This window comes from Neolamprologus multifasciatus, chromosome 16 (assembly GCF_963576455.1).
Source record: "Neolamprologus multifasciatus chromosome 16, fNeoMul1.2, whole genome shotgun sequence".
In the NCBI taxonomy this organism is placed as follows: domain Eukaryota; kingdom Metazoa; phylum Chordata; class Actinopteri; order Cichliformes; family Cichlidae; genus Neolamprologus; species Neolamprologus multifasciatus.
The window spans coordinates 12,336,859-12,361,481 of record NC_140454.1 but is presented as its reverse complement, the minus strand read 5'-3'; the positions used below and the strand labels follow the sequence as shown (position 1 = coordinate 12,361,481).

At 40.1% G+C, this 24,623-nt stretch overlaps 1 protein-coding gene across 2 annotated transcripts in view; it reads right to left on the bottom strand.

Moving 5' to 3' along the window:
- fgf14 (fibroblast growth factor 14) overlaps positions 1-18,477 on the bottom strand; it is a 119,660-nt gene extending 101,183 nt beyond the window's left edge. Inside the window, exon 1 of one of the 2 annotated variants that reach the window (XM_085134970.1) lies at positions 17,563-18,477. In XM_085134970.1, coding sequence (XP_084991096.1) covers positions 17,563-17,770 — 208 coding nt within the window. In that variant the 5' untranslated portion in view covers positions 17,771-18,477. The other variant, XM_085134972.1, reaches the window with a different exon arrangement.
- Positions 18,478-24,623: the final 6,146 nt, after the last annotated feature.

The following is a 24,623-nucleotide window of genomic DNA, read 5'->3' as shown; positions in this document are numbered from 1 at the left end:
TTAGTATAAGTTCAGTCTTTTGTTTTAACTGCAGCTCTGCAATGGCTGAAAACAAAAACAGGAGCGATTTAAAGCTTCCTGTTACGATTAAGGACTCAAGTACAGTAACAGTAACCTGTTGTTTGTTGTCCGTTTTAACCAGAATCTCCTTGTGCTCCTCTGCCAAAGAAGAAGAAAAAGCAGTAGAGATATGAGAAGACTTCACAGAATCTACACAGGCTTTTTGCCAGCATGGACAGAGAAGCTGTTCACATTGAGGAGCAAAGGGAATATGAGGAGAGGGCTCGCAGAGAAGCAAGAGAGCATGAAAGCTATGAGAAGGGCATGCAAATGGCAATGCAGAAGGAAATACAGAAAGCTTAGAACAACTTCTACAGATTTATCTCAGCTTAATGTTACCTCACATCACAAAGAGACTGTACTGAAAAATACATTGTTTAATATATAAGAAATTGTGTATTTAACTGCATATTGTGTAGAAAACTGGAGAGGCTTGGCGCGCATATAAGCATACCCTCACAACGTTTTGCTGCTATGTGACTTTCCCGCTTAGCCACTACACGACAAAGGCACCAACTGTGCAGGTTTCCTCTGCGTGGACTCTAAGCAAACTAGAAAGTAGTATAATAGGAACAACTATGTGTCCCTGAGGTCTGCAGCAGACCATGTGTGCCTTCACACAGACTGTCCTACCTTTAGCTGATGAGTGAATGATCCAGCATTTCTCAACACTTTGCTAAAACAGTATCTAGGAACAAAGCAAGGATTTAGAAGAGAAGATTGATGCCCAGCAAGCACCTCACCTAAAAAGCAGAAGCATCACTTCTGGAGACTTTGTGTCAATCTTTTAAGTGCAGTATTTTGTTCACTCCTAAGCCACTAAAACACACAATGCAGTGTCTTTCAGCATTTATTACCTTGCTCTTCTAAAGGCAAACATGAGGAGACATCAGCAAGATTCTCCTACTGAGAACATCACAATAGAGCGCTATGAAGTTTGGCCTTGGAACATATGGATCGTGACTCTGCTGCCACAAAAGCACGTCTGTCAAAGCTGTTATTAAGGAGCAGTTCTGTGACTGAATGATAGGAGAGATGCTGCGGCATTACTGCAGACATGATAAGGTTTTCAGTAAGCCCGCTGTGCATATTCCTGTGTGTCAGTCATTCCTGTGTATAAACACGTGAGAACATAGCTGACAGACAACATTCACTTTCCTCTGCTCAAGAGAAGAGAAGAGAAGAAAAGAGAAGAGAGGAGAAGAGAAGGGTCAAATTTGGCATGTTGTAGATCCACAGCCATGCATCACTGTACTTGGCTTCCTTACTTCGCCTTGAAAATGCTTTATATTTTATGCAAGACCAATAATACAAAATAATCTCCAGAAGCAGTGTATATATATATATATATATATATATATATATATATATATATATATATATATACACCTAATGAAATTACCTCCTCCTCTTTGGCATGGTGCTGTATAAAAAGAGTCCAGAGAGTGAACATGCAAACAAACTCTCAAGCACACAGAAACTACAATGTGTGACCTTCAGGTTTGATCATCTGCAATGCAGTGATGAGTTTTATTAATGTAGAAGGAGCCTGCATTGATAACAGTTCACATATTAAACAAGAAACTATTTACGTCAGTCATACTGCCAATCAGGATACTCATGCTGAGTTTACTTTACTGTGTCCCATTAAAGAAACTGGTTGTGGATTAAAGGAACTGCTCCATCCCTGACATTACCAATCCATTACAGGAAAAAGGCATACCTGTGCAATACTTGTGTCACTATGTCAACATTCTCATCCCGCATCACCAGCCTCCATGCTTGGACTCACCATGCACTGCTTCAGCCTTTAGTGCCTTGCGAACATGCTGCTCCACAATCTTAGCAAAAGATGTTGCCTCCATTGCTCCAAAGGCCAGCTAACTTGATGTTTTTTTCTCACTGTATTTTAGCAATAAATGTCATAACATTTGAAATAAAGATGCATGCCTTGAACTGTTGCTCAGGTTCTCACACTCCTCCTGATGTCCTCCAGTGCTTGGCACAACCTTTTAACCCAGTCACATAAGCATGGCCACCTTCTCACACATATACACACGTGCATATCTTGCCTGTCACCCACTCGTAAAGACCCTGCCAACATCTTCCCACCAGAACCTTCCAACATGCAGATAGCCATATCCCACAGATAGCGCTGACACCTTCTTAGGTAACCAGAAATGCCTAGCTCCGTCATGTCATGGCTAAATGGTGTTGGTGACACAGTCTCTACTGCATGTGACAGAAAGCAAGACCTATCACTGAGTCACCAAACAAAAAGTGTTCACGTCCACAGAAACAAAACAAGTTTTATGGCTGCCAAGCTTAGCTATATTTTCTTTGTGTGTTTCCACTTCTGCTATCTGACATACTGAATCTGAGTGCTTCCCTGTCTCTAGCCTAGTGTGTATAACAGAAAACAACTGGCCTTTCTGTGCAAAGAGCCGTGCACTCACCGCCACAAACAGGTTACTTAGTCACTGTCATCATCTCTCGCTCTCTCTCCCTTTCTCGCTTTGTGTCTGAATAAAGGACAACAGCCACAGGGGGGACCCACCTAAAACTGTGGGAAGTGAACTTCGAGACAGGGATGTGAAAGAGGTGGAAATGACACCTAGAATAAGAACTTCCATCACAAAAATGTTGACAAACCTATGTAAGTGTCCAGAAAAAAGGCATTATTTACAATAAATATGATGGAAGCTTTGAAGCAAATGCCATTTTGTTTTGTTTTTTGTTTGTTTGTTTGCTTGCATGTCTTTAATTTTGTGTGTGTGCTTATTTTTATTTTTTAGAGATTTGATTTTAAAAATTGCAGGGAAAGTGTTGGGAAGTGTAACATTGATCCCAAACTATGTACACAAAAACAAATAGAGAGCGAGAGAGCTAGAGAGAGAGCAGAAGAGCAGGAGAGAGAAAGCAGCAGCAGTACAATACTGCCTACTGCACTGCAGCAAAAATCTACACAGCATACCACAGCCACCACACAACCTCCAGCACTGCCAGGAACAGACCCTTGTGCTGAGGGAGAGGAGTGATGGATGAATGTGGAACGTACACGTGTGTGTGAAACTGACAAGAAGACTCAATGATAGAAGAGAAAGGAAAAATGGCATTTTTGTTAGGTGCCTTTTCCAAAAGACTCAAAACCCAGGAGAACTTTTATATGCTTGTGAAAACATGCATGAAACCCAGCTAAACACTGCACACTAGAATTTCTAAGGACATCGTCTGAGTACAAAGAAATACAACAAACAATGGATGATCGCCTAATTAGGCCAGCTTCATTTTAATCAAATTCCATGAACGAATTAAAGCCGGCAAGCCCAAACTCCTACTGTTAAAAAGCTCTATATCAACAAGAAGATAGAGAAAAGTCCCCTCAACCAGCTGGTCATGAGGCTCAGTTTCTCGGAAATGGGCACTGAGAACAACAGTTAATTACCCGGCATTGTGAACTGGAAAAAGCTTAGCCAAGTCAAACTTTTTAATATTTCCATTATAATAAATACCTCTTCAAACTGGAGTAGGCAACATGCTGAACCAAAAATTTATAACAACCTTTAAGTGTATTGTAATTCATTTGGTCAGAGAGGGAAAAAATACTCTTGCAACCCTGCTGGACTCTACTTGGAGGCTTTAGAAAGTCTAGCCAATCAGGTACTTTCAGGCCAGATGAGATTATTACTGAGTAGAAAACAGTAAAGTGCCAAAAAGTCTTTGCTCGCAGCACGATTCAAACCATGGCAATTTTCCTTTATTAAAAAAACTGTAGTTTTCTTTGCTGTGGCCAGAATGCTGAAGAATTAAACAGGTGGTAATAAATCACCTCCAGATGAAATCATTGCAACATTACACTATTTTGTTGGAAAATCGTGAAACCCTTGTCCATCAACGGACACAGTGAAAGAGCGAGAAATCATAATTAAGGGTCCCCAAAATATAGCAAACATTGCACACCATGGACATAAGACTTGTCAAAATCTGGACAAACTGAATTCTGTCCAAAGAGAAAACTTTGAACAGCTATGACAAAACCTGCACTGAACTTTGAACAGACGATACAGAGTAGGCAGTTATCTGGGCACCACGAGACACCAGAAACGGCTGAAAAACTGAGTGACCACAATCTGGCTACTGAGTGAAACCTGGCAGAAGTAGAAGCACAGTGAAGCCTGAAAGGAATAGGTCCCTGAGTTGTCTACTGAAATAAACTGTAAGTATCAAGAATGACACACTCCAAAACAAAACTCTGTGTTTAGTCGGGGGGGGGGGGGGGGGGGGGGGGGAACTACCATAGCCATGGAAGAAGCAAAACACAGTATGTGAGAGCAGGTTACAGCCAGGAAGAAAGCCAGCAAGAAAACATGAGCAGCTGACTCTTTTCATTGTTTTTAACACCAAGATCCATGTCATTTCTTAGTATGTTATAACTTTGCTCTATTCTGTCTGGCAATGACCAACAACAGCAAAAGTAAGAGTAGCCCACAGGCAGTAAACAGCTACAACATGTAGAAGATAGTCTGCAAAGCTGTCCGTAGGCTGTGCGTCGGACCAACACAGAACCATACTGGAGCCCTATCTTAGCTTCCACTGGGTGAGAGTGGACAGGTTATCACTTTATGGCAGGGCTAACACCAAGATACGCACCTATGGTCAAATTAGAATCACTAATTAACCTATCGTCTCTGTCATGTAGGTCAACAACCCCCCTGGCAATCCTGTGTCACTAGGGAAAAGTGTGCAAATCTTTAACCAGCTAGTATTTAATGGAGGTTGATGGCAGTTGCTAAGTAAAACTGGTCACAAAGGAGGAGTTGCACCAAAAGCCTCTTTGTGATTTCTACCATAGTCTTGAATTGTCTACATGGTGGGCAGTGAGACGTCTGCTAAAACTTGCAAACTATTTGTCAAGTGGTGGTGAAGCTTGAAAACTTGTGATACACACCAGAAATGGAGAACATTCAGTTTCAAAGTATTTGAACATATTTCAAATTGTTTGTGGAGTAGTTTGTGTGAGTGTTTGCAGACATGTCGCAATCTTGTTTGCAAACTACAGGTGACCACGGCAATTTACTAGTAACCAAAGCGATCAAAAGAACATTTTCAGTGCAGCATCACATACCTGTTTTCATCTAATGACTACCACTAACCTCCATCAACCATTTGCCATATAGTAAAGTAATACACATTTTACCCTAGTGACCTGTGGATGCCGGTATCTAGGCCTTTGTGTGACAGGGGGTTATCATGCATGCCTTTAGATGGCAAAGGAAATCAGAGTAACCAAAGAGAACCCAGACAGGCAGGCAGAACATGCAAACTCCACACAGAGGGGCCAGCGGATCGTGACCTTCTTGCTGTGAGGTAACCACCACATCAGCTGCCTTATAAAGAGCTTTTCGCAATTACAAATTCACCGTACACTGAAAACACACTGTTGCAACAGAGATAATGACAGAGAGAGAGACGTAAGTGCATCCTGCTAAGTAAAGACCACAGTCAGATGATGGACAACAGTAATAAATGAGCTACAGGCCAGCGGTGAGTCATGAAATCATATCAGCAATCAATCATAATCAAATCAGTAAAATGTACTTTCAGCACAGGAAAGAAGCAGGCCCAGCTGAACTGGCTCTGTGTTTCTCTCCAACAGTCCTCATTGCTGTAGCCCAGAACAACAGCGAGCCATCACTTAAGCCGTGTGCCTTTGGCTGTATGATTTGTAATAACACAAATGGTGGTTCAGTAACACAAACGCACATCATGCACCTCAGCATGTTGAGTCTGGCGTTTTTGATAAAGGTTGAAGATGCTACATTTCTGTCATAAGAGCCACAGGGAACATGACCCAACCTTCTTGCTGTACAGCATCAGCAACATGCTAATATGACTGTATCATTTCCCGCTCCTAGATGATGGCCTAGAAACAAAATTACTACTAATAAATGGACTCACTTCGCACAGCCTTTAACCCCTCAGCTGCTGCTGGTTTTCAGGAAAAATAGGAAGGCATCATCATCAGATTATGTTAGCATATTACTAAAAATAAAAGTGAAGCCAAATCTTTTCTTATTGTACTCTTGTACCATTACCCCCATTGTTTTGTTTTGATTCCCACAATTTAATGCAGCGTGTCTGTCAGCGAAGCGAACAGCAAACTGTGCCTGTTTGTTGTTTCTTGGATATATTTCATTTGCCATAGTATTTTTTTCCCACATTTTTTATTTTGTATTTCAATCAAGTCCAATCAAGCATGAAGTAATTCTTCACGCCTGAATTATTCTAGCATCAGTATCCTTGTTCATCATTTAGGGAAAACCTTTCTGTCCCATCCCACTGAGGGAAATTTAGTCAGGATAACTCTGGAATGCCTGTATTCCTATTTGGGCGCACAGAGTGATATCAGACAGACTCAAATCTTTGCAATTAATGACTCTTGGTCACTGTTCATGTTCTGTATGCTATTGTATCATTCATTCATTCATTCATCCATCAAAGACGTAATTTCTGAGTTTAGATTTAAGTGTATTTTTTAAGGGTTCGGTTTTTCATCATTTAAATTAATCAAAGCCAATTTATCCAATTTTACAGTGAAACGTGAGAGGCAATTAGTCTAAATTGATCTGCTCTTTTTCTCATGTGCTTTAATCAATAGACCCTGTCTTTACAGCAGAGCTTTTTTCCCTTCTGGTGACCATTTAGGACCTCTTATTTAGACAATCGTATCTTTGTAGTTGGCTCTGATGTGTTGTGTTGACATATAAGACTGAAATTATAGCTCTCTGGGGTTCCTTTCGGGAAACATTACATACTCTCATTAAATACATCTCCACTGTAATCATGTCAGCTTTCACTCTAAAGACCAAATGTCAGTGGGTGAGTGAGTTATTTAAGAGTTCAGTTGGTGTGAGTGTCAATGAATACAGAGAAGCTCTTGTAATAGTGTTTAAAGACAACATGGAAATAACTCTTCATGGCGCATGGACATAGTGCATTGGTTGTAAAAGCATTGAATCAGTGCAGATTATTCAGATGTTTTCACCTGTTGACAGTCCCGACTACATTATGCTGCCACAGGTATTGATGCAAATGCTGAGCTCGAAGACAAAAGCCCTCCACACACCTGTTAAAACTGTTCTCCTCCTCCACTCCACATCGATTGTACCCAGAGTATTTCCAGCACTTCACAATACATTTTTATAATGACGGCAAATTTCAAAAGTCATTTTGCATCCGTGTCAGCTCTGCTGTAAAACCGTTCAAACCTCTGATCCCACAAATCAATAATTTCATTGTCTAACTCTCAACTGCTCTCCATCTCTCTTTCTCACTATCAGAGTGCAGTGCATCATCACAGACAAAAAGCTCAGCAGCCTCACGAAAGACAGATATCAGCCTATCACATGCCCAATAATCTGGGATCATGCAAGCAGCGAGTGTTGAGATGTGTCATGTACTTGAGAAAGGGACAGACCTTGCTTTCATTTTTGTTAGAGAGGGGTTGCGGTCTCTCCAAACGAGTTCAGCTGTGAAATCTGTTATTATGAACGACCTCACTGGAAGATGGAGTAAAAAGCCAGCGTAGGGAGGGGTGAGATGCAGTATCATTTAGAAATAGGAGTAACAATGCCCCTATTGCTTCACTCTCATTTTTCTCCAATTCAAATCTGTGGTTTCACAAAGTTAAAGCAAATGATTGACACAGACGCCCCATATCCTGGCGGAAATGTAAGCAGGGAGCAGGTTTCCAAGTTTGTCTGACATACACTAGGGACATAACATAAATCTTAGTTCACATCCATGACGTCCTGTTATACCAATGATTACGGCATGTATTTCAATGTTCTGGTATTCTTGAGAAAGCTATTTCAGGACTCCTCTACAAAACCATTAAACACTGAGGCGAGAGAAACGTCCTTGAAATGAATCTTTTACATGGTAATCTTAAGATATGTAAACTTGAAGCTGTGTCTTTAAATTTCAAACAGGATCATTGTCAAATGTGATGGATGCTGAAAAGCATTTACAGTTTAAGGTTACCTCCAAAAGGTGCAGTGACAGGGCCAAGAAGCAGCCAGAAGCCCTTTGTGTGCGTGCAGAGAGGTTTTCTTGCTCTACAAACATGCAGATGGGTCTTTCGTGTAGGATTTTAAATTATACCACTCCATTAAAAAAACAGAACCATTTTTCTTTTTTGTTTTTACACTGAATACATTAAACCCCTCATGGTGAATTTTCCAGTCAGCTCTTAGGCATCGTGATTAGACATGGCAGGCATCAGTAAAGACAGTATCTTTTCTCAGGCTGCCAAAACAAAGCATACAAGAGCAGAGGTGCAAAATTCAGCTAACTAATCTAGCTTACCTCCGAAGCCACAGGCATATCTTTGACTAATTACATTAGTTTTTGGGTTAACCAGTTAAAAGCAGATGGGGAAGTCTAAGTACTACCTATATTCATGCTTTAGTACCAGAAAAATGACATTTCTATATATTAGTATGGCTCATCAAGTAAAGACTTTGACATTTTTCCCATAAACATGCAGCTTTTAGTGTTTTAGGAGGATATCTGTAACTGCCAAGTGAACACTCAAGGTTTCTTTCAGTATTCAGGTTTTATTGAGCTCACTAGAGCAGACATTCATAAATCAGCAGGAGACAGGGTTTTCAATCAACGTGAAGCTTACATTAGCTTAATTAGCTCAAAAAATGTTACTCAAAGCAGACTTCCTGTAATTTTTAAATCGACTTCAATTAAAAAGGCTCTTGTGTTAGGAAACAAAAACAGATGCTACCATCCTGGTGCAAAATAAAATTCTTTTACTCCAATTTTCCCTTTTGTGAGGTATTTTTTAAAACTCATGTTTTGAAATTGTGCGTTGATGTCATGCAATAGTGGGGGCTCGGTCACTCTGAGGAACTCATGGGTGCCGCTTTGTCTTATTCTGGCTTCAGCAGTATCTAAGGCCTCGGTCACACTGGTCTAAAGACCTGTTAGTAAGAACCAGCAGTTGCAAAGAAAAAATATGTATTCCCCGTCAAGTTAGCAAGTGGTTGCTGGAAGTTGGAGAATGTTGTTGGTGGAGATCACTGTCTGCCTCATCACTGTAACCTAAACATCTCAAAAGAGGCATTGCTTCACACTTTTCACTCACTCTCACTACCCCTCAGAGAGTAGTTTGCTAGTGTTTGCAGACAAGTCAGAATCTGTTGATTTCATTGCAGCAACTGTCAGAAACCTCCAGCAACCACTTGCAACTGCTTGTGGAATTTACACATATATTCCATAGCGACCAGTCGCCATGTGTCACAGACCAGTTCATAGGCCTGATTGAATTGGTCTTTAGCAACTGATTTCATAGCAACTGGCAGAGACCTGAAGCAGCCACTCGCAACTGATCAGGGAACATGCATTTGTTGTTCATTAACAATGGTTTCCAGGTGGTCACTAACTGGTCTCTAGACCTGTTCAGTTTCCCCAGTGAGAACATTTTGTTTTCAGTCATTTTTCATTAATCAAAGTTTTCACCCAGTTTAGTATATCAATAAATTTACAGATGCAGCTTGCTAAGCAACAACAATAAGACGGCAATACCGAGATGCTCGGTTTGACGTTTTAAAATAATAGATGAAGTCATGCAACCTTTGCAGGCAATATCATCTAACAAAGTGAGCACAGTGTCTTTTTTTGTTTGGAAAGTGCCATTTGTCATCCATATATGGTACTGTCACGACTCATCATAAAGTAATTATACTCTAATTTCATTTAATGGGTCTCTTGTGATTACTATGATTGTCAGCCTATGTTATTACTGATAACCTAAACAGAAATTTCAATGACTTCAAGGGACTCAAAAACGAACTGATTGAAAATAAAGAAGTTCATAAAACTGACAACTGAGGAACAATTTCTTACACTCTCTAAAGTTATTTCTTCAAATCTGACAAGTCCACGTCAGTACACATGCACAACTGACAATTTCACCACTCTGTATCATAAATACCTCAAAAGAATGACAGTGTAGTTTCTGTCAGAAAGTGTGGGAAAAAGAATTGGGAAATGATTGTGAGCATTTGTTTCCAGTCGTCTTTTCTTGTTGTCATTGTGTTGGTTATGCTTATTTATATTGCATGTTGACAGCCTAATAAAATAAAAAAAAAGAAGAACACTTCATCACAAAGCTGTCTAATTTTGCTTAACTGACATCATCCATGGTAATCAAACTGTAATTCACATTTAGCCACATATTCCTCACAGCAACATTTCACACCACAGGTAGCTAACTGTATCTATGACTCAGATTACAAAGCAATCAACTAATTGTCACTTCTCGCTCACAGTTTACCTGCAACCCATCCTGAGCATATTTATTTGGCATTTAAATATTCATTGTGCTTTATACAGTTGACTCTCTTGACTCTTGGGATGTTTATTTGAAAATGAAAGAAGCACTACACCATTAACAAAAGACAGATATAACCTTTTAAAGCAGATTTATTCAAAAAGGGCAATATTACCTCTAATGGCTTAAAATGCAAGGTACAGAAAGCAAAGCCTAATACTATTAGCTAGACACAAAACCATCTCATGCTTTGCCTATATTAAAAAAAGGAGTAATAATTCCATTGTGATATTATCTAATCTAAAAATGAGTGAGATATTTAACAGACATTAGCTGATTAGCTGACAGACAATGGATCATTTTTGTCAACTTAAATTTAAAGATCAGGCAGGTAAGGTCAAACACAAGATCTCAAATGCTACTGCTATCCTCACTTTGCTCATATATTTATATCTCTGGGTTGATCTCCACTAATTCCTCGAGGAAATATCCGTCTTTCTAGCTGCTAGTTAGCTAGCTAGTTAGCTAGTTGCTAATGACTAGCTTTCTTTGTTTGCTGTTTTCATTTTTTTTTAAACAATTTACAATACAATAAAAGGAAACCTATGACATTGGAAAAATAAGCAGGACAACATCAGCAAATACTCATTTATTTTCCCAACATAAATTATATTTAATTAACTTATTTTTATACCATATTATTCTTGGCTTTTCCATGTTGTCCTTGCAGTGGCACATCCTATACACTGCCACTTTGCAATAACACAACTTACAGTGGATGGTGGACTATCTAGGAGGAAAGTGACAAATCGCCAGGGTTGCACCACATTTGAATTCAATGAACTCTGTAGAATGACCCATTCTCTTTACAAATATTTGTAAAGCCAGTCTGGATGGCTAGGTTCTTGCTTTTATACACCTGTAACAATGAAACTGAAAACACATGATTTGAAAGATTAAGAGGTGTGCCTCAGTAGTTTTTTCCATAGTGTATCTATGAGTGTATTCCTATAAGCAATACTTTCACAGGGTATTTGATATTTGATCCATCCTTAAAAACAGTATATGTTTTAAGTTGAGCGCTGAATAAAGTGGTTTAGCGGATCCCTCCCTGAGCTTGGTTCTGCCGGAGGTTTGTTCCTCTCAAAAGGAGTTTTTCCTTACCACTGTTGCCAAATGCTTGCTTATAAGGGGTCGTCTGATTGTTGAGGTTTTCTCTAAAAAAATAAAGTGCTTTGAGCCAACTGTTGTTGTGAATTGGGGCTATATAAATAGAATAGAATTGAATTGAATACAAATTCACGCTGATACACTATTAACTAGATGTAAATGGTAAACATGATATATTTATTTCATTCATTTCATTTCATTTTTTTTTTGTCTTGTTGATCTTTGACATATTAACTGCAGCAACACCTAATTTCATGTCTATTTCTAAATGACAACAAAGCATGGCAGTAATCACAGGGTTCTGTCATGAGAAGAAAAACAGTCCTTGACCAAGAATCTCCAAGAATCCAAATGGTTTTATCAAATAATAACAAAACACGTTTATCCCCTCTGTGCATATTCACTTCCATTCTAAGGACATGTATGCTCTTGAGATATTTTTAGAAACAAAGGTTTCATCAATGTGACACACAGTTTAAAAGATTTAGTAAATGCTGTCAGTTTAACAGTGTGAAGGTTATTCGAAAAGCGATACATATTTAACTGTAAATCCTGTTTCTTTACATCTTTGCTGTGATCTTTCAGGGTGTGTGTGTGTGTAACTACTGCAGTTTAGCCATTTACAAACTTACAGAAATGTTTCTGTATGAAACCTAGCAACGTGGAACGGTGGTTGGAGGAAGTTATTTTTAGCCAGCCCTGCTGTTACTCTAATTGTAGGAGTCTGTCTTTGAATCTTGCCCGTCCCCTTTAATTACACTGCATTTTCCTAGTTACCACAAATTAAACTAGCGCAAGTACGTAAGACAAATGGAACAAGTATCTTTTAACCGTACAAATAATTATCGACCCTCTTTTTAAATTCTCAAAAAAATGTGATTTTTTGGGGGAAACAGTACATTTTTTTCAATAAATTGCTCTGAGATAAGAACTGCATGCAAAAGAGACACCGACACCCGAAACTGACACCAAACGAACAGCAGGACAGTAACAACAACAGTGTATAGTTGCATTTGTATGGGTTTCACAGACAGACTCATAAACTTACTGTAACATGGCAGACAATACATTCAGGTAGCGCTTGATCTTAAAAGGTATTAAAGGCCTACTCACGAAGCTGTCAGGTAGAATTTATTGGCACATAAATGTAGAACTTGCAAAGTCCTGCTTTATATATTGCTAGTGGCTCCATAGTGTAGTGGTTTACACATTTTCCTAACAGGCAGAAGATCCCTGCTTCCATACTCGAGGAGAAACAATCCTTTTGGAGTTTTGTCAGGAAGGGCATCTGCTATAAAATCTGTAAAAATCAAACGTGTGTAGCCACTTCTTGTGAATAAAGAAGCTTTTTTTTATTTTCAAATGAATTGCTCCTAGCATCCAAAGAATTGCCTTTTGTTTAATTACAGTGACACTTATTTGGTTTTTATTATTTTAGGTAATGTGAGACGCAGTAAATTGAAATTCACAGTGGTTTAAAAGCCTCTACATTAAAATATCTCACATTCCTTCAGTTCATGAACGTTTCTCAGTTCGAAGCACCTCTACAAGGTTGTAGTCTTCTAATAGTCAGCATGGTTGGCTCATAAATATAATCTTAGATCATAGAAAAGAACCAGGAGAAGTTTAACAATCTCTGCAGGAAAATTATTTTGTTATAGTAATTCAATTTTAAATTAAATAAAGAAAGAAGTACATAAGATTTCTTTTATGAGTCTTAGGTCCAGCTTTCTGACTATGTCACAGATAACAGAGAAAAGTTTCACTTCACATGCTATGAGCCAACATCACCTGGAGGCCTGGGTGTCATGTGACCTCACCTGTAGTGTCACTCTGCTGTCAGTGAGCCACTGTGCCACTTTGAAGAAGCCACCCACTGACTTCACACACCCAGAGCAATTCTGCTCTTTCAACAACCCGCCTATTTACCGTCTACATTTCAATCATTTCAGCCCAAGATATGTCAAAGAGCGCCACTCGCATATTGCCTTTATTGATTGTCGCAGTTCATATGACATAACTTTTCCCTCTACACTACAAATACCCTCATTAAACCGTTTATCATGTGTGCATCATTCAGTGGCACTCAAACTTTTATAATGACATCTGTGTGGGCATTTATAGAGCCGTCACTGCCACTTAAGCCTCAGGGTTAAACGTCCTATATCTACATCCTTTCCACTAAGCTGCTTCATCACTTTTAATTTACTTAATGAAGTACATTCACTCAAAGACATGTACCCGTACTGTTACACAAGAGTGAACATTAAGAGTAGATCCACAGTAGCAGTTGTACCAGACCACCAACCCTAAGGACAAGCCACCACATGAAACAACAATCTTGCTGGAAAACAGAGGCACAACTGGAAGAATGTTAACAGGTCACTGAGTATAAAATCTTGGTGACTTTACCCGAAGGCAGTTTTGCAAAAGGGCTAAAAGTGGACGCGTAGCTTTACATGATGGCAAACTGCCATATCCAACAAGGAAGTTACTCATCCTGTTGTGTTATGGAGCTTTAACCCAACCCTTCACTTACATCAGAATGTAGAACCGCACTATGTTTTATCATAACCTGATCTGGACCACTGTGAAGAGAGCTGGATTCCTCTCATCTTCTTTCAACACTAAAGAATGTGGTCTACTTCAAGAAATACTCCATATGTATCCATGCACATCAGTACAGCTGACCAATGAATACAAAGCCACTGACCTATAGGCTTAGGGGCAATTTAATTTGATAATGTGAAGGAAAATGAGGATGCACACAGAACTCAAAGATTTTTTAAAAGGGGAGACCCTATGTGAATGGGCTCACAACCAGTTAGTACATGATTACAAGGGCCTAAAGACAAGTTCTCCACACATGTAACTTTGTGCTATCACACACCCAGTGACAGAAAATAAATGTTGCCTTTAATAGGGAACTATTAACCCACGCTAGAATAAAATCAAGTGCCATCCATACTCTGCTTTAAACCTCTCCAGATGAATTGGTCCTGTACAGTCACTAAGCCTTTGTGTGTGTGTGTGTGTGTGTGTGTGTGCGTGTGTGTGTGTGTGTGTGTGTGTGTGTGTGTGTGTGTGTGGTGTGTGTGTGTGTGTGTGTGTGTGTGTGTGTGCGTGCGTGTGCGTGTGCGTGTGCGTGTGGGCGCGCGCAAAGAGAAACTGAATACAATCGGTGAATTATAAGACTGGTGTTAATACGGTAACAAAAACTGCAGCTATAGTGATACAGTCTGTTTAGTTAGGTCTTTCTCGGTTCTCTCAATTCTGCTGTGTTACTAAAAGTACAACCAAAGAGCTGTAGCACTAAGTCTAGGACTTTGCAGCTCAGGCCTGGCGAACAGTTTAGGAAACACTTTGCTGACACAGGGCCACGCAGAGGACTCGCTGTCCCACTATGGCACTTAAACAACTTGTGTGAGGATTTCTAAAACACCTTTGGAGTTGAAACAAGTCAGGTGTGTGATTTGCCTGGCAGTGCGGATTCAATGAGCAGCTACACCCCACTGACACATGTCAGCGTGCTTCATTACTTCATTTCCCAGTAAACTACTGGCCCTATCGCTTGCTGTAGCACATGTCCTGACCATTTTGTGGTCAGGGAAAAGTCTTAGCTTTGATTGACTGGATGAATTGCGTTAAACACAACTTACTGTCTCGCAGTGGCTTTTCTACTGACCAAAGTCAGTTATCACTCCAGAGCCCACTGTAACGCAATATTATGCTTTTAATATGATCAGCAAGGAATAGGAACATAAAAAAATGTATAGCCTTTATGCTAGTAATTTTTTGCTAGTAAGAGTTATATATATATACATACAATTCTACTGAGACATTGTTGTACATATTTGCTGTTTATTGGTTGTTCTTTTATTAAAGTCTTACCTCTTTGTTACAGCTTATTTTTTCTAATTTAATCAAAAGTAGATAGTAGCAAAACTCAAATGCAGAGGTTGTATAACAGCACTTAGAGAACGGAAAATAAATGTCTACTCCATTAACCACGAAAAAACATATTTTTAAAAAGTCTTTCCAAGTTACAACTCCTTTCCTTAAACTAAAAGAGAAGATGGGGACCAGGGGCAGAACTGAACCAGTGTTTACAAACGAGTGAGGTGCAGAATTTGTTCTTTTGATTTGTCATATTTAAAATGTAGCACCAACTAACGCTGCACCTCTGAAGAGATAAGTTAGTCTAATCAGCACCAGAAATTTTTAACTGACTATAAAGGGCTTTATATTGTACAGCTTCCCTCTAATGCAAGAACAACTGTTTATACTGAAATATGGAAGATGAGTATTGCTTAGAGAAATCTTTTCGAAGTAAAAGCCACTTAGAGTGTCACACTCTGCCTTGTTTTGGGGGGGGGGAAATACCCAGGTTATGCCCATGGCCAGTGGTGACATAATCTTCCTGTTTGCCAGGAAAAATGTGAGTAAGAACAATTATAATGTAGTATAACGTAAAATAAATGGATGGCGTCCATGCATTAACAAATATTAGCAAATATTTATATTTCAGAACAACATAAATACAGCAAGAATTGATCCTACTTTCCTGCTTGGAGTTTGTAGCATGAGAAAATAGTTCCAAAGATGTTTATTATTATTATATTTTTTGACAGATTTTGGCAAATCTTGTAATGCCTGCAAATTAGCTGTTGTAGCTGGGCCTATGAGAAAAATGCGTATTGCCAAACTGAAGGCACAAACTGAGGCTAACTGTGTTTTCACCCTATCTTGAGCTATACCAACACAAACCTTGGCTAGGTTTGTGGAGACATAATGCTGTAAAATATAACTTCTTCTTCTTGGTAATTGATAGTAGACAGTGTCTTGTTATCACTCCTGCAGTGTCTGCAAAGCGCGATTGTCCCACTAAAGTATGGTGATGATCTACTATACTGCAGTTGCAGTGTCGAAAAACTGTGCTGCTACTCAGCCCATCTACCCGCTTCATGAGGTAACAAGTAGCCCGCACTACATGCTGTCTACCTGGGGCTTTACAACAGCCTGTTGAAATAAGCATTCCTGGTACACTGGCCCTCTGCGTTGTTATATTTGTTTTGGCAGGATATATAAAAATATATATGATGTTACTGTGATCCTAAATTCAGGGCTTATGCACTGATTTTTTATTTATTTATTTATTTTTTGTACCAGAAAAAAAGTGCACAATCTAAATCGAAACGATGTCGACTGCTCAAGTGCAGGATTTGCTTCGGTGCAGCGGATCCCAGTCTCTTTCTACATGCCCTACTGGCATCTCAGCTGCCTGGCTTCGTCAACATAAGAGCAACTCAGGTGCTCGTGTAAAAATCACGCTTTCGCAGGGCCCGCATGATGAGTATTGGTCTGCATCAGTAGAGTGACAGACATGAAAGAATAGTCTGTCTCCTCCGGCTGTTTCGCTGAAAACACAGCGAGTATAGCTCATTTAATAGAGAAGTGGTGATGCAGAGGAGTGGGGGGGGGGGGCACTGCTGCAGTCAACCCGAGGATGGAATAATCTGGTTAGGGGGGAATCACGTTGTCCAGAAAAAAGAAAGAAAGAAAAAAGAAATAATAAATAAATAACTGTGCGTGGATGTGATCCTCTGAAATACCATCGAGCCCCTGTGTGTGTCTGAGAGTGAGAGAGAGAGGGGGGGGGAGCAAGCGTTATTTAAAAAGTTAGAAGATCATGGTGCCGTGGTGATGCAGCGGGGGGCTTTGTGTGTCTCTGTGCTGTGCCCCCCCTCATAAAAAAAAGACCTGAGCTCGCCGATGTAGTAGCAGCACAGAATAAGTTGTCTCCCCCCTCCTCCCCTCCTTCAGGAGCCTCTGCATGATCCACTCGCTGCATAAATGTGATTGCAGATCTATCATCGTTACGACCAAATTAACAGAATTACGCAGACACTCAACTCTCTGCACACAAGCACGCATAAAGCCGGTTCGCTGAGAAACGGAGGAGTAGGCATAAATGGTGATGAGCTTACCACTTGGATTCTTGTTTTTCTTAAGACTCTTGCCACAAAGACACTGCAGCATATGCGTTCCTTTGCTGAAAATGTTCCAAAGAAACCACATTGATTTGGGCGAAGAGCAATCCCGTGTCTTAAACACCCAGATATAGATGAGATCCTTGCGGTTGCATAATAACACAATTGGATCAGTTCTCCCGAGCAAGACTACCAATTGTATCATAAAAAAATAGGTATATCCAAGTCCTGTGCGCTTTCATTCACGTGACAAAATATTCACTGTCTGTCACACTTCGTGCTAATGGTGTGTTTTCTTCTTCTGGCGTGTAAAGAATGCCTCCTCAACTAGTCGACAATAGAAAATATACTCTGGAAATTGCATGTGTCGCACCGGGAGGAGACGGGTCGCCAGTAAACAAACACACAACTAACGTGCAAACAGTAAACCACGGTGGATTTCCGAGGAGAAAATCATTGCCTATTAGTTCATCACTCTGAGGAGAGGAGGGTGGATCTGCACAGCATCAAAAGCCAAGGGAGGATGCATCCTATGGACAGACTGCTGCAATGATAGCCCCAACAAGACACCACATTGCCGGATCAAGTCCAGTTCGTTTCCCCTGCAAACCTGCTTGCCTGGCGAGGTCAGACAGCACCAACCCCAGTTTTCATTTCTTTGAGCCCCCACGCTGCAACGTTTCTATTAAAGCCAGGGTTCTTGGTGTGTGTGTGTCCGTGATTCCTGGAGTGTGCGTTTGCTCCCTTTGTGAGGTGTTCTCCTCGAGCCGTTTCAGCACAACGCCACTGACATCTCCAAAAGTACGGTGCGCCTGTATAAGAACATTTGCATCATTTTTCTTTGGCGTCGGACCCTCTTGTTAGAAATAGACGAGTAGGAGGGGTTAAAGTAAAAGATTGGCTTTCCATTACGTAAACACGTGGTTTGTGCGCCGTCATATCGGTGATGCTTGGAAAAAAATTTGATCCGGCAGAGTCTGTTGTCCCAGGCTGTTGCAGGATATTACAATATTTCTATTTATTTATTTATTACATGAGTGCATGTGTGTGTGTGTGTGTGTGTGTGTGTGTGTGTGTGTGTGTCGCAGGTGAAAAAGTCTGGTGAAAAGCATTTCTGTCCGTTACATCTGTGCGGTTTCTTCCAAACAAATCATTTCTTTGCCTTCACTTCCTCAAGCTGCTGCAGCTCTGTGCACCTATATGGGGTGTTAAATGAGAAATTGTGCTTAATAGCTCTAAAGTCGCAGGTGTTCAGTGCTCATTTGGATAGGTCGGTAGACACTCGTGTGCACCTGTTTCACGTCATCTAAGCATTTGAAGCTCAGTGAAGCAACAGATCCCCGATTAAGACACTGAACTGAGGAGGAGGGGAAAGACGTGCAACAGAAGTCAAGCCACGATTGCAAAAGATACCAAAAGAAGTGACAGAAATGTCAAGGCAAAATTGTATATGAGGGGATTTTATTTATTTTTTAAATCACATTTACTTGCTCTGTTTTGTTGCTTCATCCCTGAGGACAGAGGCCCAGTTAGTGTTGCTTGGAGCGACTGTTACCACTGCCTCATGGCTGATCTCTTAGGATTTATAGATTTTCCATCACAGACAAAAGGAGAAGGAGATATTGTTCATTATCCTTGCCCTTACCAAGCAGGGGTTCTGGAGATAGAGGACATGTATGTGCGCGGACACTTGCGAGTTTCAGCCCAGCCTCAAGATATTTTAAATTTGATTTGGAACCACTGGTGCATTTGTTGTTTGATCGTCTTTTGTTAAATGTGTTTTCCATACTTCAGATCCCTTAATAACTCTTCAGTCTGTCAGCATTATTCTCTCTCAGCACAAATGGCAGAAGTTAGTGTTTGGAAGAGGAGCCATTAGTCGCTCAGTATAGCACTGACTCCATTCCCAGGTGTTACACAGACCAGAGTCACTATAGTACAAGAAAATGGGGGAGGGAGGCACCGGGGTGATTGAACCAACAGGAGTATGTGACTCATTTGAGAGCAAACCTGAACCACTTATTCCATGTATTTGATCTATTTTTTGTTTTTCGTTTTATAAATCTGGGGTGAATAGTGAGTTCTTGCTTATATGGGGTATGTTTAACATTAAATCACTTCACTGATTCCTCCATTTTCAAAATAAATACCTTTTTATTTTAAAATTGTGCCCTTTTATGTTATGCAAGTTGTGTGTTCACCTCTAAATTACAGCATTAATCCACTTTAATGGCCTAGTTTTGTGGCGCCCGGGTCTTGTCAGTTGTCTGTGATAACTGGTTCCTCGGGGATGTGGGCCACTTCGAAACAAAATGTTTCCTGAGTGACGTTCTTGACATTGCGAATCTGCTAAATCCTTGTTTAAAACTTAACTGTGAGAATTTCATATTTAGGTGACTTTCAATTTTTCAACTACAGCTGACACACATTTACTGTAGAGGCACACTTATCAGGTGTCCTTGCGTGTAGATCTGGTCCACCGCCTCAGATATGTGGCACATGCATTAATTTAGGGAAATTATGCTAACAAAACATATTCTCACGTGTTCTGTGAGGCCAAGGGGGCTCGCTGTGGAAACGGCGCAAGTGAGAGTCAGAGCACTGCAGTCTTTCCAGCTTCCTCTCTCTGCAGAGGCCTCTCGTGTCATCTTTGCTATCGATCCGTCTACTGTAATATAAAGTATCATCGCACCCTGGAGGATATCATCTGACAATTTTGTCAGGGATCATTAGAATACTTCTTTTTGATTGCCCAGGCTGTGGCCCGGCAGGAAGTGGCTCCCTTGTGAGTTTTTAAACAGCCTGTTTTCTCCTGATGGGAAAAAATAACTTGATTTAAGATGCACAGAGATAAATGGAGTGGTTCCAGTTTTACTCATGGTCCGTGATTTCACTGTACACTTTTAAAAGGCTCACACATGGGGGAGTGTGAATATCACATGAATGAGTGTTAGGATTTGGAGACTGGTTTATGGGGATGGATTCATATGATATTATATCATACAAACTAAAATATCACTTTGAGAGATAATTTATAACAAAGGTTAATTTAACTCTTTGTACAAAAAAATCTATTTATTTAATAACAATCTGCACCAACATATGCTATACTTGGGTGAACTGAATAAGAGCATTGAGTATACTCTAAAGTGAATGAGCCAGAAATTTGTTACAAACACATATCTTTTGGATTTGATTGGAAATGAATGAAAGAACTGAAGTGATAATCTGAGTACTTTGTAATCTGAAATTAACAAGTTAAAGATAATACACTAGTAAATTACGCTCTTACATAATCTCCCTCTGTACTCCAATTTAGAAAATTGTGCTTTCACCCAAGTCATTGTCAGAGTTTTCAGGGAATGCCAGACTGGGACCACTTGCGTCTCCATTTTGGCAGCAATGTTAAAACCACCCCCTTTCCCGGCATGCCTCCAGCCAAGATGTCTACCAATCAGAGATGGAGAGTGAGCAGTGTTTGGCACAGCTTGGAGGAAGTGTTCATTAGAAAATGAACAGCTGCTGTGAACCAAGTCATATCCAAAGACTTCACTCAAACAAACGCACAAATTTACACATAAACACACACTCTCATTGTAAACAAATTGTGGCAAGCTTCTGCTCTGCAATTCACACCGAACTATATGCCCAGTGAGTACCCTGCTGCAACAGCTACGCACAAGGCAGCTGAAAGGCCCAGAATCATTTTTTGTGCTTCACTAGTTTCAAACAGCAAAAGCACACTGTGTTGGGCAACTTCAGGCTTACAACTACTGCGCAGAATAAATAAATGTGTCCCGATTACAGAATGACATAAAGAGCCTAAGGCAGACTCGGACTCACGGGACAGTTCAAAGACTTTATTCACAAATTCGGAGTTGACCAACAAAGTCAGTACAACTGCAGTCTGGATGTGGAGGAGTGGACAGGCTGGTAAGTTAACTGAGAGCTTACAGTGTCTAGCTTGTTCCAGTCAGTCACGCTGGAAGGGCACGTTACAGAGCTCAAAATCCAACGTGAACTAAGACCACAAGATGAAGTTCCAGCAAAACAGAGGATTCCTGCGAGAGGAGGTAAGTGTCACACACAAAGAAAGCAAATATTGAAAACATTTAGACTGTCAGAACCCCAGCATTTCCACAAAAACAAGCTGAGCAAAAGCAGGTCGATTAGGCAGTGATGCACAGGTGTGATGACCCAGCTGCTGCAGCCCCTGGCCACACCTGCTGGAAACCCCAATCACACCAGCCCCTGAGAGCTGGGGAGAAATCAAGAGAGTGGGGGGAGAAAGACACAGTTAAATCTATAATTTGTTGAACATAGACACAATTATTTGTAGTTTTTCCTTAGTACACCACAGTGAATTTCAAATCAAGCAATCAAGACGTGATAAATGTGAAGACTTTCAAATTGAATCCAAGGTTTTACAATTAATTGGACAGTTAACTGACGTACAATTCGAGGGCCAGGTGAGGCCTGTTTGTTTGGTATTTTATGACAACTGAAGCAGACATAATCTCTGATGTTTCTTCAAAGTGTTGAATTTGTATTGTTGTAGCGTTTCACTGTAATTTCAAATCATTTTATAAACACTTACAGGAGGTAGACATATAATTGTCAAGTCTACGATCAAGAGATACCTTCATGAAACTACAGAGTTTACAAGGAGGCTCAAACCACTAGCTACACTGAAGAGGTGAAGAAGACCAGATAAGACTTCAGAAACATCTACAAGAGCCTGCACAGTTCTGAAACTGGATACAAGAAACCAAGATTAACTTGCATCCACCCATTTCCTCCTGCTTATCCAATTCAGGGTCACTGTGGGGCAGAAGCCTAATCCAGATGCCATAGTTTGAAAGACAGGGTACACCCTGTACAGGTTGCCAGTCTGTTGCAGAGCTACCAGTACTAGTGTTTATTGATGATGTGACTGCCGCTATAGGATGAATTGTGAAGTGCAGGGTTAAACTCTCTGCACAGATTCAGTCAAATGCTGCAAAACTGATAAGCCAGCGCTTCACAGTGTAAATGGATAACAACCCAAAGCATGCTGCAAAAGCTAACCAGGAGTTTCTCATGGAAATGGGATATTTTTCAATTACCAAGTCCGTCGCCTGATCTCAGTCCAACAGAGCATACTTTTCAGTTACTGAAGACAAAACAGAAAACAGAGAGACCCACAAGCAGCTGCAGACGGCTGCAATAAAGGTTGAGTAGAGAATTTCAAGAAAGGAAACGCAGCATTTGGTGATATCCATGGTTCAGGCAGAAAAGATTTTCATCCAAGTATTAAAAACAATCCTTATAGTTAAAATTATCCTAATTTGTCCAACTGATTTTGAGCTTCCAAAAATTAGGAGCTGTGTATAAAAATGTCTGCAATTCCTAAACTGTTAATGCTAAATATTTGTTAAACCCCTTGATTTAAAGCATTTAACCCATGTTTTGAAAATGTTTTAAAATCTGTCCAAAACTACAAAAACTGTATCTTTGTCCATCAAATTATGGACCTAAGTGTACAGGATATGGGCACACTCACAAGCTGATATTAACGTGTACATTTGACTTCCTGTCAGTTCTTTCTCATTAAATCATGTCTAAAATGCAAAATCATGCATGTTGTTTAGACGTCATCTCTAAAACCTCTCTGGTGCACTCACATTGTGACTAATAGGGCAAAAGACGAATCATGCACACATTATAACGAATTCATCTTTTAAAAAAGAAATTATAACCCAAAGTATTTATTAGTGATAAGAGTAATGAAACTGGCCCCAGTGAGTATTCAGGTAACCTCCATTGTATAAAGATAGCCTTTATGCAGTGAATATAGACAGCCAGTTACAAACCTGTCCCCATGCATGATGATGATCCACGGTCTGCGTCTTTAATTTCCCCATCACCCCTTTTCAGTGTCAGTCGCTTGTAGAGCAGTAAAAACACAGTCTTTAAAAAGCATGCATGAAAAAAAGACATCTTGGTATCTCCCTTTGAAGACATAAAATGACTCTAAGAAATGAATTCTGTTACAGCGTAATAAGGATTCATAAAAACTCTAGCCTAACCTGTTCATGTCCCGAGAGTAATGAATAATTCTTCAGTCAAGTCATCACATTACTGACACATCAAGAGTCTTCTCTTTGCTGCTTTAACTTATTATGTTTTGAATTTTCCGTCTCACAGAGGTTTATGTACTCTTCCTAAGAAGACTGACTCCTAAGATCAGCTGGGGAGTTCATCAAATTTCAAGTGTTTAATGGATTCATTGCTTTACTAAATCACAAAAAGCACAAAGATCACCCATGCTTTCAATGCTCTCTTGCAGTATTGTTAACACTCAGAAACATCTGTTACAAATACAGCAGGGTGAAATGTAAATGAAGCCGTTTGGCTTTGGGGCAAAGCAAGAAGTGCCTTTACTGCGTATTCACCCAAAGGATGAGAAGGAGTCAAATGGAGCAGTCAATATGAGGGCTGATATTATTAATGCTACAGTGGTCACTCTCATACCAAGCATCTCTTGACCTCGGCACTGCCCTTTTTCAGCCTTACTCCCCAAAGGCTCTTTGAAACTTTACCCAGAAGCGATACAAGCACACGCATCGCTTCTTAATGAAGCGCATGGCCAAAAATAAAGCCCACACTCAAATCACGCCCTTTCATAACCATCTCTCTGGGAGTTTCCTGTTCACTGAGAATTCTCATAATGAACACATTCTCTTATCGTGAATGCATTTTCCATTTTTAGTCTCTTGTAGTTGTCTGTATTGCTTTACTCTATATGGTTTGGACAATACAGCTACATAGATATGCAAATTAAGTTCCCCCCGAATGTACAGCCCTGTTCATGATCATGCAATTGATTGGTTCCTGCAGAGCCAACAAGATAATCGATATTTTCAGCTATTTTATCCCCTGTTTAACCAGTGATCCGTTCTGTTCTGCTATATTTTTATTTTAACCTTCGGTACACATTTCAGGAGTCAGTGCAACTGCGAGAATAAAACATCACCTTGTACTGTTTGTACCAGAATAAAATGCAACAAGTAGGTGGA